The following is a 14,287-nucleotide window of genomic DNA, read 5'->3' as shown; positions in this document are numbered from 1 at the left end:
ATGTGGGGCTGGGGGACCTTACAGGGGTAAGGTTGGGGTTGAACTCTGTTCTGTTGTGGGTCCCTCTTTGCTTTCTCTCATCTCCTTCAGTTGGTGATAAGCAGATACAGCCCTTGTTGTGGCAGCCCAGGCTGAGTGCTGATGTACGGCTGGGCTGAAGGGTGCAAGAACTGTTTCCAAAAGATCCTCATTAGTGACAGCAGCTGAGAGGCCAGACTCCATTTCCTTTCCTCCTACACTCTTGTTGGTACGTGGTTTTAAGGAGGAGAAAAAGGCTGGATGTTTTTAGAAGTCGTATTTACATGGAATTCACTACGGCCAATATTGCAGCATTAGGGCTTAACATTCCGTCCTGCTGCCTGAGAGCTGCTGCTCTGCTGTGCTACAGTGGAGATTTTATTATTACCTTGAAATACTTCGCTAAAGAGAGAGTGGAAATGGGTTTCTTTCCAACAGGAATTAGGGTAGTGTTCAGATGCTAAGAGTTGCACCGATGGCAGCTCTTCCCAGAACAAATGTTCCTCATTGATGGCAGCAGGTACGTCTAAGGAGAGGCAGGAGTATATGTAATCCCTTTTTCTTTCTGTTCTCTTGCTCCCTCCTCCCCCTGATGCGGTTGTGTTGTACATCACTGTGTTTTCTGATAGCTTTCTTTGTTCCAGAAATGGTACAGAGCTGGGGATGGGAAGGGGCAGAGAGCTGCCCTTGGGCTGCGGTTTGTTGGGACACTGCATGAGGTCTGCATGGCAGCTGAGGGACCTGTTTGTGCCTGGGCTTTGCTCCCAGCAGTGGGAAGAGCTTTGTTCTGTTTGTTGTTTGTGCTGCTGTTCCCTTGGGAAGGAGTTGATGTCGTGGAAAACCGTGGAGGAGCTGTGACTCAATTCTTGTTCCTTGTAGAGTGGCATCTCATGTACCCACACACAGGGTCAGAGCTGGCAGCAAAACATGCTTCCTTGTTCCTAGCTTTGCATTTGGAATTCCTCCTTTAAACTGAGTGAATGCAGGTGAGCTCCTGGCTCCCTTGCTAAGGTATTTGTAGCTCGCTTTGTTCCTCTTCTGGGTTGTGTTCACTGTACAACTTTTTAAGGCTCTTTACATCCTTGCATCACAGCCAGGAGTGGCCCTGAAGCAGTTCCCAGTCACAAGCCGTTTTTCTCTCCCAGGTATTTGATAATGCCATGAACAAGTGATTACTAATCTAGTAACTATTACAAGTGGATAATGGTGAAGAGTAGAGAGAAGACTGGCTTTCTGTCAAGCTGGTTTACCTTAATTAAACTGGTGAGTGATTAATATGGACAGCTGATCCTGTGACTTTAATGAGACGCGTTTTGAGTTTTGTGTGAAGAAGAGACGTCTCGAACCATCCTGCAGGTTAATGGCAATACAGTGCTATTATGCAGCGTGTGTCTTTCAAATGCCTGGTTAATAACACGTTCTAAAGCTTGATTTGAAATGTCTCTTAAGGGGATATGAGAAAACACGGGTATGCCATCCCTGTTTTGTCCAAAACTGAATTTCAGCAAAGTTTTTTTTTTAAGGTGACCGTCCAGTGATTCAGCTTGTGCTTTTGGTGTGTATGTTGTAAACAGATGATGGGTAGGTAGGTATTGAAGTGTTTCATGGGGAGTTAAAAGTAAAATTTGGGCTGTGGTATAAATTTTCTCTAGAGCTGCTGGAAATCCAAATGGAGTTGTGACCACGCAGTGCCAGCTTAAAGGGGAGGAGGAATGTCTTGTTTCTGTGTCCAAGCAGGGTGCACTATAAGGTGCATGCTTCATAGAAACCACCTCCTCCTTATTTATGCTGTTCTTAATAATTGTAAATTGTATGGGAAGGAAACAGAAAAATAATGTGACTTACCACGTCTGTCCAAAGAATAAAGGAGATGAAATAAATTAGAAAGCATTGGAATGGTATTGATAAAAGGCCACGTTGTCAACTTTCTGCTGGGGAGCAGAGTGATTTTGCATTGTCACCACCAAGGAGGGTAAGCAGTTGCTGTTCCTGTTCTTATTGCTTTACTTGGACTTCACACGTTGTCCTCAGCTTCTCTGCTCCTCACTGCCCAACCCAGCCAAGGGCAGCAAAGGAGCGCATGGCTCTGGTGTGCTGTAGCAGAAAGCTCTGAGCCTTTCCTGCAGGCTTTAATCACATCAGAGAAAAAGTGCTTCTCGTGTTCCAGTTCTGTTTCTAAGGCTTGTAAACTAAACTGTACCCCACGGGTACACTACTTTTGCAAGGTAGGAATGCAGAGTGGTCTGTGAGGGTGTAGAAAAGGCCCTTTTGTCACCAGGCTGCTTTGGGCTGCGTGTAGCTCTTTGTTCCAGCTGGCAAGTCCTCGGTCTGCACATCAGAAAGGTCAGCAAGTGTAGTACTAAGAACACTGATAGATAGTGCATGAAAATGAGACCTAACCTCTGCAGTGCAAATTGACCTCTGAAATGAGAAATGAATCTCTATTACCCTTGAACAACACCCTGATGGCATTTCTAAATCCCCCTAATTTTGTACAGTGTGCTTGCTTCTCTTTAATCAGCAGAGAAAGGAGTCCTTGTGAGGTGAATTCTTCAGAAAGCACACATCCAGTGTGAGCTTTACCAAAGGCTTTGGTGCTGGTAGAGGCAGGCACGTGGCTTCTCCTGGCTTGGAGCTGGCAGCTGAGCCACAGGCTGTGTTTGTTTGCATAGCAGAGAGACTTTGTGTTTCTGAAGCTCAGGGAAGATGGGAAGAGGTGAAGGAGGGAAAGCAAAATAGGATATGTTTCAAATCAAAGCCTTTTGATGCTGAAATTGCCTAACTCAAACTGTCTTCACACATCAGAGCTTAATTCTGATAGTGATTTACCTACACTTCCTAGTTAATAATTAGACATTGGGAGACACCATATATCACTCCTAATGGAATATATGGGGTCTGATGATAGTTTTCTGTTTTGACTAATAAATTTTAACCCGAATCTCCAAGCTTAATGAAATATTACAGCTTCGGAAGTGTTTTAAGTCTTGTGCTGTGAAAACAGTGTTACGTTATTCAGTAAATGAGTTTATCATTCATTCCGTACCCCGAGCCCTGGTGGCTCTGGAGCATGGGCTGAGTGCAAGACTCTGAACTAGAAAGCGGAAAAACTAATCAAATCCTTAAAGACCAAAGGCAGCGAGGCAGGTCTAGACTGACTTTTTCAGCAGTAGCCTCTGGCTACATCCGCTTTTATTTTAGTAACCATTGTTAGCATGATTTATAACGTAAGCCTTAAGACGTGCACTATTTAGATACAGCGAGATGCTGCACAGCTTTTATTTCTCTTTCCTTGTTTCCCTCTTGTGCCCGCTCCGCTGCAGTTCCCCCTCACCTTTGTCTCCCCTGCCTCACCCCAGCCTGGCTGCTGGGGCTCCTTCAGTGCAGCGTTCAGCATCAGTCCTGAGGTCAGCAAGGCTCAGTGCCCCACGGAGCAGCCGTTCTGCTGGACGTCAGGGGAGTGCAGAAGGGGCAGCTGCCTGCAGGGCTTGTCACCTAGTGGTGCACAGGGTGCTTATGGTGCAGCTGCAGGTCTGTGGGGTCGGTGGGCCGCCAGGAGGGTCAGGTCCTGCTGCAAAGCCTTGCTGCTCAGCTCGGAGGAGTTCTGCTGCCTTACCTCTGCCTGCACAGCTCTGCACTTTTTCTGCACGTTGTGCCAAGGAAGCAAGATAAGAGGAGACAGTAAACACATCCTATTGCCAGTACAGGAAGAAACCACTGTAACATAGCTGCGCCGTTCCTTGCCACTGTTAAAACCCTCCCTCCCACCTTGCTTTTGACAGAATATTGACTAGAAACCAAGATCCCATTTCTGCTTAGCCTTAAGGGCAGCTGTTTACAGAGTGGCAGTGTTACATAGGTTTACTGTGTCGTATGTCTGTGTAACACTGGATTTGGATCTTGTATTTAGCTGCCAGAAGTGACGGTGATGGAGTGGGAGAGATAAACTGATAGATTGTGTGCCAGAAAGATGTTGGGAATCAATCAGATAAACGGGGCAGAGAAATAGCTTGCTGTTTTCTAGTGATAATAAACCAGAGACCTCAGTTCCAGGAATTTTTAAATGTAATTGCTGCAGTAATAATCTCTAAAAATAAGCAAATAGAAAGAAGTAGTGGCAGGGTTTTAATTGGACTGGAATTGCACTTTTTTTTTTTTGGTTCTTGAGTGTCACTGGTATAGAAATAATAAAAAAAAGTCATAAAATGATAACTGCCTACTTTGATGGCATTTTTTGTGGGTGCATGCCTTGCACTTCATTCCAGTGGTGCATTTATGTGCTCAGGAGATGCAGTGAGTTATGCAGTGCCCAGGGGCAGCACCCGTAGCTCTGTGGCTGTTGCTCAGCTGGGACTGACCATGGTGCTCCAACCTTCCTCCTTCAGCAGAAATACAGGGGAGAAGGAAAGTGCCACTCATCCTGTCTTTAGTACGCTTGTTGGGTTGGCTGGGCCTCTCATTTCCAGGGCTGGTTCTGGTTTGGGTGCTGAAATGGGGAAATCTAGAAGAGATCTGTGCCCCTGTGTTTCAGAGGGTTTGTTTCTGTTCTCTGTGTTGCTGTGCAGGCTCATCCCAAGGCACAGCACGTGCCACCTACAGTGAGGGTGATAAACACACAGCCCTGGTCAAGTATCCAAAAAGGCTGTTCACAATGTTCTTTGCTCTCAGGAAGTGAAAAGGACAAAACCTAACCCTCAGGACATGAAAAGAAATGGAAAAACCTGCTTGAGCATTCCTGCTCTGGCTGTAAAAATTACATTGCTGTTCTGTTCCTCAGAGTGTGAGCGCCGAGCAGCGCTTGTGTTCTGTTTTGTGAAGCCGTGTGGGGCAGAGATCTCACTGCACATCTTCCAGCGTTCCACCCCACGTCAGTAGGAGTTGTGTATGGCAGCCTGTGAAAGCTCCCATGTTTTCACACTCCCAAAAGCCCTACAAACAGTAATGATCCCTGAAATACAAACTCAGCTCTTCATTCTGCCCCATGGGGAGGGATGGCCGTCTCCCTTGGGAACTTGGGGCAGCACATTCCTCAAGCTTTCTTGAGGAAAGTTTTCTTGAACCTGTTTGCATTCACTTGTCTTTATTCTGCTTCTAAAAAGGATTGCTGTCTTTCTTCCAGCTCCTTCGAGAACTGATAGAGCGTAAAACCACTTCATTGGACCCCAATGATCAAGTAGCCATGGGCAGGTGAGTAGGAAGTTGTCTGCAGCATCACCAGCTCCTTCCCAGCCCTGAAATGCAAAACTGCTTGTGAGCTTCCAGTCCTCCCTGCTGGGAGAGGAGCTATGGGAGTGTGTGTGGGGAGGGGGGGAAAATTCATTAGGTGAAATTTTGGAAGTGAAGTAACTTTTATCCTTGTAAAATACTACCCAAATTTTAGTGCAGTGTGTCAAATGTATTTTGTGTACGTCTGAAATACTATGGAAAGCCATTCACTATAATTTAACACGATATAGACAAAATTACATTTAAGTGGTGATTACATTGTACATTTATCTGACTTTACAATAAAATAGATTACAGTAATTAAGATTATATTAAGATTGCAGTAATTGGATTTTGGTAGATTTTTTTCCCCGATGTTGAGTTTTCGTTGTATAAATCAGGTGAGATGACGCTCATTTTCATAGCAAATATATTTATAACTTGGAGAAGTTTTTCCCTGCTGAGAACTTTTTTGGCTTGATGGTGTTCTGTCTGAGCACTTCGAGCCCTGCCTCCTCAATTCCATTGGGAATCAAGCAGCACTTTCTGAAAACGTTGAGTGCTTTTCTTTTTTTTATGTAGTTCTCCTTTGTAAGAGGTGGAACGATATGTGGGACTTCCTGCTGGATGCTGGTTTAATAGGCAGAGATGGTGGGAAGAAATACTTGCTTATCATTTCACCATGCTATGCAGAACTGAGGGAGGCAATAAATTCAGTGCATCTCCTGCACTGTGGTGATTCTGTTCATGAGGTTGGCATAACCTGTTTCACCTGAAGTGTCAGTTTAGAACAGGTCAGACCATCTGCTCCATTGTGGGCTTTCTGCATGGAGAAGAAGTCTCTCTAATAAGCAGTGCTGAAACAAAAGAGGAGTACCTTTAAAAGATATATTTTTAATAGGTTTTAGCATTTGTATTTGGTAAATATTTTTTTCATAATCCTAAAGATTCTTGAAAAAAAAATTATAATAGTGAAAGAATAAAAAACAGAGCCAACCCTGTGGCTTCCATGGGTTTCCCTGCAGATGAAGAAGGCTCAGTGAGCAGTGATCATCTTTGGGACCAGCAGGACCCAGCTTGGAGCCTGGTGTGGCTGGATTGAGAAGGGCTTCTTGTTCACCTGCCACGTTCTTGGAGTGACTCAGTAACGTGGTCATTGGGGTTTCATACTTGTTGTCCTGAGGTCCTCATCTCCTTTATTTTTGCAAATGCAGCAATCAAAAGAGCTGGGAAAGGCCTCGGACCTCAGTGTGCCTGATGCTCGTTTGCCTTGTGGTTTTAAAAATCATGTAACTGTGATTTTACATTCCTCAGGCAGTGGCTGGCCATCCAGAAGCTACGAAGCAAAATAAAGAAGAAAGTGGACAGGAAAGCCAGTAAAGGAAGGAAAATCCGGTGGGTGACAGCTTCTGCAGGCAGCCTGAAGTTCTGGTTTTGCCAAGTAGATTTGCACTACAGCAGGTTGGCTCTGGGGTGCACTGGCACACTTGTTGATCCCATTCAGGGCAAGATGGCCTGAGACTTCCTCTGGGGAGTCTTAATGGTCTTTGAGCCTAAGGTGAGGGGTTGGTTGGATGCAACCTGTGAGTGCTGCCAGATCAGTCTTAGCAAGAATGTTTGTTGGTCTCAGAACACACCTGCAGGGGTGTACAGATATCCCTAAGCCATTTGGGGTTGTAACTTCTGTTGAAAGCCAATAAACACTTCTTGTGCAATATATATTTAGCAGGCTGAAATGTGGAGAGCAGCTTGAGGGGAAGACCTGTAAGCAAGCCCAAGTGAGGTGGATGCCTGTTGCCCACTGACAGTTGGAATGTAGAGTCTAAACTCTATTTTCAAGTCACATCACAGCTTTCTTTAGCTTCAGATTCTGATTCCTCAGTCAGTAATGCGGGTTTCCCATGGAAGAACTGTCCATTCTGCAGGCTAGAGAGGGAAAGCAGCCTGGAGAAGATAGTTGCTTGTTTTATTTTTCCCCTCTGCAGAGCAGATATATTAGTCTGCCTGAGTTTAGCATGACTGCATGATTTGTAGTGAAGGAGGTGTTTGTGGCAGGGAGGCATGCTGAAAAGCTGCACCATATCCTGAAAAATCTGCAACATTAACCATCCTTTTGTGAGTAAACTATAAATCGTGAGTTGAGATGGCATCTGATAGAAAGTCAGTGGAGTCAGTCTGGGTCAGGCCTGGCATAGCAATTTTTAAGATAGATGTCATAAGATAATTTATTAAAAGAGGGAAGAGCTACTTTGTTGGCCTGAAAAGCCTATAATTATTGACTATCAATATTCTTTTCTGTCAGCATCACGCGTAATTGGATATATTCATGATTCAGTCAAAACTACTGACAGCATCACACAACTGAGTCAGACTCGTAAACCTCCAGGAGTGATGGGGGATTCTCATTGTGAGCAATCTGTGTGCTTCAGCGTTCCTGAGATGGGCCATCTTGCTGAGTCCATTGCCTCAGATCTTAGGTGCCTCTTTATTTTGTTCTCTGAATGAAAGTTGCACTGACCCCTCAGGAAAAATGTCAGTATTAACATGGAGGTAAGCTCCAGCATCTTGCTCAGAATAGTCCAGTAGAGCCCAAATGGGTGTTTTTAAATGGATGTCACCCTAACCACATTGCTTCTAACATTGCTTAGCAGATGTTCTCTCTTCCCCCCTTTTCTCTCTTAGATTGAGGTAGTGGTTCTTAGATTTCTTTTCATACAGGGTTTGGAGATCCTGGGAAGCAAAGTGTCATGTGCTGCATTTCATCCATCTCTGTAATTCTTCCTTTTTTAGCATTGTTTTTCCAAACCTTCAGTGTTAGAGCGTGTCCAGGTGAAATGTGCCAGTTCACTGTGTGGTCTGAGCATCTCCAAGCGCTTTCAAAAGCATTTGCCCTTGTGCTTGACATGAGGACCTGTCCCCTTCATATGTCGGGAGGTTGAGGCACCAAGGGGAGAAGCAAGCCATTCCAAAAAGGGTGAGCTTAGGAAAGCTGGTGCCCAGCCCTGTGCTGTCCTGCTCAGACAGTCCTTTGGTAGCTGTGGAGGAGCAGTGTGTGCACACCTTTGTTCTTGTCAGTGATGTCTGGTCCTTTGCTGCTGCAACATGGGATGTGGTCCTGTGGATGGAGATAGATAGCTTGTGTCTGCTAAAGCAGGCTTTCCAAAGTCCTGCTTATGAACACATGGCAATAATTAGTTCTGAGCAAACAAATTTGTGCCAGGGAATTTATCAGAATTGCTCAGTCCCAACAGCACTGTGCAGCCTGTAAGCTTTGAACTGTGGGAATCAATCAGTTGTTGATGTGTGTGAGCTGTTTCACGGTTCAGCCTGTTGACCCACTGTCTGTTGCAGCACTGGCACGTGGTGCTGTGTCTGTTCCCCAGTTTGATCATACTGTGTTAGGTCAGCACAGCTCCTTCCATTCCCAGAGAGGCCCTTGTGTAAGGGTGAGCATGTGCTGTGCCTGAAGAGCCATTCTGAAATATTCTTGTAAGTTAAAAAATCCCCTCAAGGGAATGTTCCTGCATAAGCAAACAAAAGGGAGTGCAGAGGTGACAGAGAGAAAAGGTGATTCTGGGCAAATGCTTGTGAATCCTTTTGCCTGCTATTTGTCAAGCTCTAAAAATAGCAGCAACTTGGATAAAACATTTCTGAGGCGGGAGGTGGTGTGGCAATGTACATCAGAAGCTGCTTTTGGAACCTCCTGCACTTACACACGAGGGTCTGAAGGCACGTTCTCATTCTGTTAAATTGTGTATGTCAGGTCCTGAGTGTAAGTCATGAACAGCTACTGCCAGCTCCTAGCCCAGGACAGAAAGCAGGAGGGGATTCCTGTATCTGTAGGTGCACCGCAGCTAGCAGAAGTATTTTGGTGGGTCAGAAGCTGAGACAGATGCAGAGCTGCATCACCTTGGGCATGCCCCTTCTGTTCTTTGGGGTGGTCTTTCTCCTACCACCTTCTTTGCCTCTTTTTACATCCTGTGCTTCAGAGTTACTCGAGGTAAAAGTTTCCAGCTGTGGGTATTGCTAGGGGAGAAGGATTTTGATATCCTTTAGGTCCCATGCTACCAAAGAGCGTGGAAAGCATGATAGCAGATGGATGCTTGAGAATAACTGATGCTCTGGTGCTTCTGCTGCCTGCAGAGGTCTCTGGGCACAAGCTCCAGGAGGCGATTAAGACTCCAGCTGAAGGGCAGCCTGAAAGCAGTTCTTGTTTCTCTGCCTGCCTTTTCAGGGCTGTCTGTCTGGGAGTCTGATGAGGTGCTCACACACAATTAATGGATGCTGTATGTCCTCATTCTAGCTGTGCTGAAAAAAGGATTTGCTTGTTAGTCATGCATTCAGTTCATTGTATCATCTGATTATTCTTCTGTCCATGTTATAAGAAAGGAGGAGGAGGGAAGGGAGGGAGAATTGCCAGCTGTCAGTAGTAACTCATTAGATATCAGCCACCAGGAGAACCAGCGCTTCCTTTGCAGGGGCTGATATGTTTCTATTCAAACAGCAACTTTTCATTAGTAGTTACTAATGTGCTGCCTGCTTATTCCTGCCCTGTTTAGGTATCATGTCCATAGCAAGCTGGTGAGCTTCATGGCACCTATTGACCACTGTACGATGAATGATGATGCCAGGTGAGTAATAGATTAATTATGTTTCTCAAATGGCTTCATGACAGCGTGATATTGACCTGTTCTTCAGTCTGTCGCCCTCTCCATTTCTTCTTATCAGTTAACCATTTGTCACTGGCATCATAGCCTGGGTGTCTTGGCCACATCTGTCCAGGCAGTCTGCCTGAGCTTTCATGCTGTAATTACTGTGACACCAAACAAGAAATTTTCATAAATCTCGGTACCTACGTTTTTACCCCTGCTTTAAAATTACATGGATGTTGAAATCTTTTAGTTTTGTGGAATTATTCTAGAAATTGTCAACTATGTCACCTAACATCTACTGGTATGATTGAAAGTTACAAAGGATTTGTCTTCTGACAGAAGTGGCAGCTATTTCAAATTCTGTTCAGTGTGCATTTCGTAGTGCAGGTAACAGCTGGGATGGTTCTGTCAAGATTCAGACAAGTCCTAAACGTTGCTTGTGTTTATTGCTATTTAAAGGTGAGATGTTTTACTAGAAGACTGCACTGTTTTAATTTGCTAATTACTAAAGAGGGTGCAAGTTAAGTTTTGTACATAGCTGCTAGACAGTTCTATGTAGGTATGCACAGTTCTGCTGTGTAATTAGGATTTTTTTAACTAAATCTTGAGGAAGGTTGTGGGAGGGAGCTGCTGTAATCTTTACAATGAATGGATGTCGGAGGCTCAAGCAGTGCCTTTCCCCTGGGTTGTGGAACATGTCTGTGCTTTGTGAGAGTAAAATGTCATTTGTCACTTTGGGAAATGGAAGCCGAATACCTGCTGCTTTAGGCTGTTGTCTTGTGGGATATTTCACAGACTTCTGGGTGAGAACTGTTCAGAATGCTGGCACTAAGACATCTTCTGTGCGCAGTTAGACCCGTGCTGTTTTGTCCTAAGGAGTTCAGGATGTTTGTCTTCACTTGCATACAGTTCCTATTGCACTGCCCTACAGGTTGAGCAAGCATGCAGGTTGCTGCCCTGTCCCCACAGTGAGGGAAAGCTCAGTTTTGTGATGTGTGTGACGGGGAGGTGGAGAAAAAAAAGATCCTGATCCTAATAATCCAAGGGTTATCACAGTGTGCTTGCTGTCCCCAGAGGTGACATTGCTTCCTCCTTTGCAGCCCGCTGTGCTCACTTGTGTTCCAGAAGTCGTGCAGAAAACGCATTCTGCAAGCCAAAATTCTCCAAGTGCGTGCAAATGGAAGAGCAGCAAACAGCTGGACTGTCATTTGGCTCAATGGGCTTCTTGGGCCTCACTACACGTCCTCTGCCTGCCATCTTCATAACCCTGCCTCCCCTTACCCCTCAGCAGGCACCTGCAGCCCTCCTGGGAGTCCAGCTGACCCTCAGAACTATTAGGGGTAATGGGGTGCTGTCTGTGTGGTGCTGTGTCAACACAGTTATCGTTGTGGTAGGGCCAGAGTGTTCAAGAGCATCTCCTGGGAGTTCTCTGCACTTTGGAGGGGTTATTACATGGCTTGCATGTTTTATGGGTTCTTTGGTGGCAGCAGTGTGGCAGCAGCTGCTGCTGCTTACTGTCTGACTGCAGGAACTTATTCCTTACATTAAGTTTATTAGTTGCTTTGGAGGCCGCCACACTTTCTGTTAATGGCATTTTAGTCACTTATCTCTTGGTGCTGCTTTAGCTGTCTAGAATGGAGCTGCCAATTGATGTGTTTGCACACCAGCAAGTGGGCCTGAGGGCTGCATTGCGTGTGCAGCTGTGTCTCATTCTGCCAGGATTGGGCTTTCAAGCAAACCCTGGGTAGGACAGGGCAGCACAGGCATCAGGCTGGGCAGTTCTGCTCACAGTTCTGCTCGTGGCCCCGTGGGTCGCCTTGGATGGTTGGCTCAGTGTGCTTCTGTGGCTGTGAACTGGGATGCCTGGAGGTCTGCAGAGAGGAAGTGTAAAAAAACAGTGGTTTAGTAATAGCAGTATTATCACTTCCTCGTTATAAGCCAGCAAAGCTTTTGTTTTAGATGAGGTGGAGCACCGTACTTCTCTAACAGCACGCAGCCACATTGGACAAGAAGAATTCACATGTGCTTTAAACTGCAGGTGTATTAATAAGAAGGAGCCAAGCCTGTATACATGAGAGGGAAGTAGACATGATAGCACCTTTATTCTGTGACAGAAGAAGGTAACTTTATTGTTTCCACGTGTGAATTACCTCATTGAAAATGCAGTGTATGCTTGACAGGGATGTGGTTGTGCTCTGAGCTGTTTTTTTTTTCTTGCTCAGGCACTTAAAAGACGTGACCCCAAAGTAAACACGCATCAGAACAGCAGAGTGCTCTGTGTTGCAGTGTGAGAAATGTAAAAGTATCAGTGAGCTGTGCATAAAGAAGAGCAGCAATAGAGCTGGCTGAACATTCCTCCTTAAGTTCTACCAGTGGCCGCAGTGTCAGGTAGATACCTGGAAAGTGGCAGTGAATAAATACGGATGTGCAGATGTGAGTGGGCAGAGTGGTGCTCAGGCTCTGGTTCCCCTGGGGCTGTGCCAAGCCCTCACACCCCAGGTGCAGCCCCTTCACCACTGGGGCAAAAGCAGAAAGGAGTTGTTTGTGACTGCAGCACTGCATTGCCCAGCCCTTTTGTGTATGTTTGCACGGACAACTGAACGTAGGGATAAATCTGAGGCCTGGTTCTCCTGTGCTTTTGAGCCATCTTACACTGCTGTGGCTGTGCAGAGAAGGGCATAGCTTCTTGGCACCACTTAAAATCGTGCCAGGTGATGCTGGGGCTCGCCTGAAGGCTCTTGGGTGGCGTTGGTGTGGCTGTGGGCAGCCAGGACTCTTGGGCACATCAAGTTTAACACTGGCTGGGGAAACAAGGAGCAAATGTGTGAGGAGAAACAACCTGTGCACTGCGTGGGGAAGGGGATGGATGGTCACTCCAGAATTGTTTTACAGCCTGAATTTGAAAAAAGAAACTTACAAGTATAATGCTGCCTTTGTCAACATCACTGCCATGTTCTTTCTTAGTCTTGCTGCTGGTTGGAATAATAGCATTCGTGCAGGCAATTAATCTTCCACTTGCCAGTTTTTCATGCACCCTACGCATGGGCATGGCTGTTTAACCTCGTGCTCACATATATTATGTTGTAATGTGTGGGACACTGGTGGCCTCGAGCTCTCCTCTGTTTTAACCCCTCTCTGGTAGTATTTTAAAACATACACTGGAAAGTGATTTTTATGGTTATCTTGGGGTATATGTTTATAGACTTAAATACATTTATAGTACTCTTGGGCCAAGGTTCTCCTAATCGGTCCAAGGTCATTGCTATGTAAATGGGCCTGCCCTGTGACAAGGAAGCTGAAGGCAAAAGCTTGAATGTGAGTGCCCTGCAGTGGTGGACTGGAGGAGAGTAGTGGGCTCAGGAAGGAATGGATCTCTGTCAGAATGGCATCGTGTGGGTGTCACCTCCTGGGCTTCCCTTGAAATGTGCTTTTCCTGTCTTCTCCACCTGGGGTCCCTCCTTTGACTCCAGCAGCTGCAACAGAGCTGGGGAGCTGCCAATCTTCTCTACTTTCTACCCTGGGAAAAGAGGCACAGGAGATGACAGACTGAGCCTTGAGGTTCCCAGTAAAAGTGTGCAGGTCCAGAGCCAAATGAGTGCATTTTCGTAGCTGCAGGAGTGGAGCCTCCAACCAGTCTAGTTGTGAGGTCAGGTAAGGTCTGTGCTCCTGGGAGGATGTGAGTGGATTCTGGTGGTGTTACATCTCTCTGTCAGCTTTGATATATGGACCTTCAGATCTCTGCGCTGTATGTGTGTGCAGCAGAGACGAAACGTGGACATTTTGGAAGGAGGTCCAATATCAAATTACTGCTCTGTTTGAGGAACACCCTCATCATTTCACCTCTGGAGGATGGGGAACTTGTGAAAGAGGCATTCTTTAAGGACACAGATGTTTGGTCCACACGCCTTTATCTCCTGAGACGACTCAGGTTATTCTGACAGGTAAAACAAGATTGTGCAAATATGCAACAGTGATCTAATCAGCTGGAACAACAGCAATATTTTAACTGGCGCTACCTTTTAACAGCATCATTAAGGGCTCTCATTACTCTTTTATTAGAGGCTCACTCTATTTCTTATCAGATTACAGAATGAACATAACTCATGGCACTGATTTGATCTCTTGTTAAAGAGGATTACAGCTTTGCATTAACTTGGATTGACACGGTTTATAATTTGCTGTTGATACACATGCTGGTGGTGTCACATGTTTGACCCCCCTCCCCACAGCACCGCTGAGGAAAAGGACATCCATACATCATCATTAAAGATGGCACCAGTGCAGGAACGGAAGGCGAGGGGAGGCCTTCCTGCAGTAAGGCAGGCAGGACAAAAGAGGTGCATCCTCAGTGCAAGCTGAAGTTCAGTGCTGGCTGAAGGGCAGCTTTGGGATGGGTCCTTTCTCACCTAAGT

The 14,287-nt window shown here is 45.8% G+C and overlaps 1 protein-coding gene across 2 annotated transcripts in view; it reads left to right on the top strand.

The window, feature by feature from the left end:
• The window catches only part of AATF (apoptosis antagonizing transcription factor), a 43,889-nt gene that overhangs the window by 21,285 nt on the left and 8,317 nt on the right, over window positions 1–14,287 (top strand). For both annotated transcript variants that reach the window (XR_007380769.1, XM_048967126.1), the window contains exons 9-11: window positions 5,138–5,205; window positions 6,538–6,618; window positions 9,783–9,854. Coding sequence is in view for 1 of the 2 variants with exons in the window: in XM_048967126.1 (XP_048823083.1) it covers window positions 5,138–5,205; window positions 6,538–6,618; window positions 9,783–9,854 (221 nt within the window). In the remaining variant the exon portion in view is untranslated. The remainder of the gene's footprint in view (window positions 1–5,137; window positions 5,206–6,537; window positions 6,619–9,782; window positions 9,855–14,287) is intronic.

Source organism: Lagopus muta, chromosome 20 (genome assembly GCF_023343835.1).
Source record: "Lagopus muta isolate bLagMut1 chromosome 20, bLagMut1 primary, whole genome shotgun sequence".
Classification (NCBI taxonomy): Eukaryota; Metazoa; Chordata; class Aves; order Galliformes; family Phasianidae; genus Lagopus; species Lagopus muta.
The sequence above is the reverse complement of the archived record's forward strand: the minus strand, read 5'-3'. Positions and strand labels throughout refer to the sequence as shown.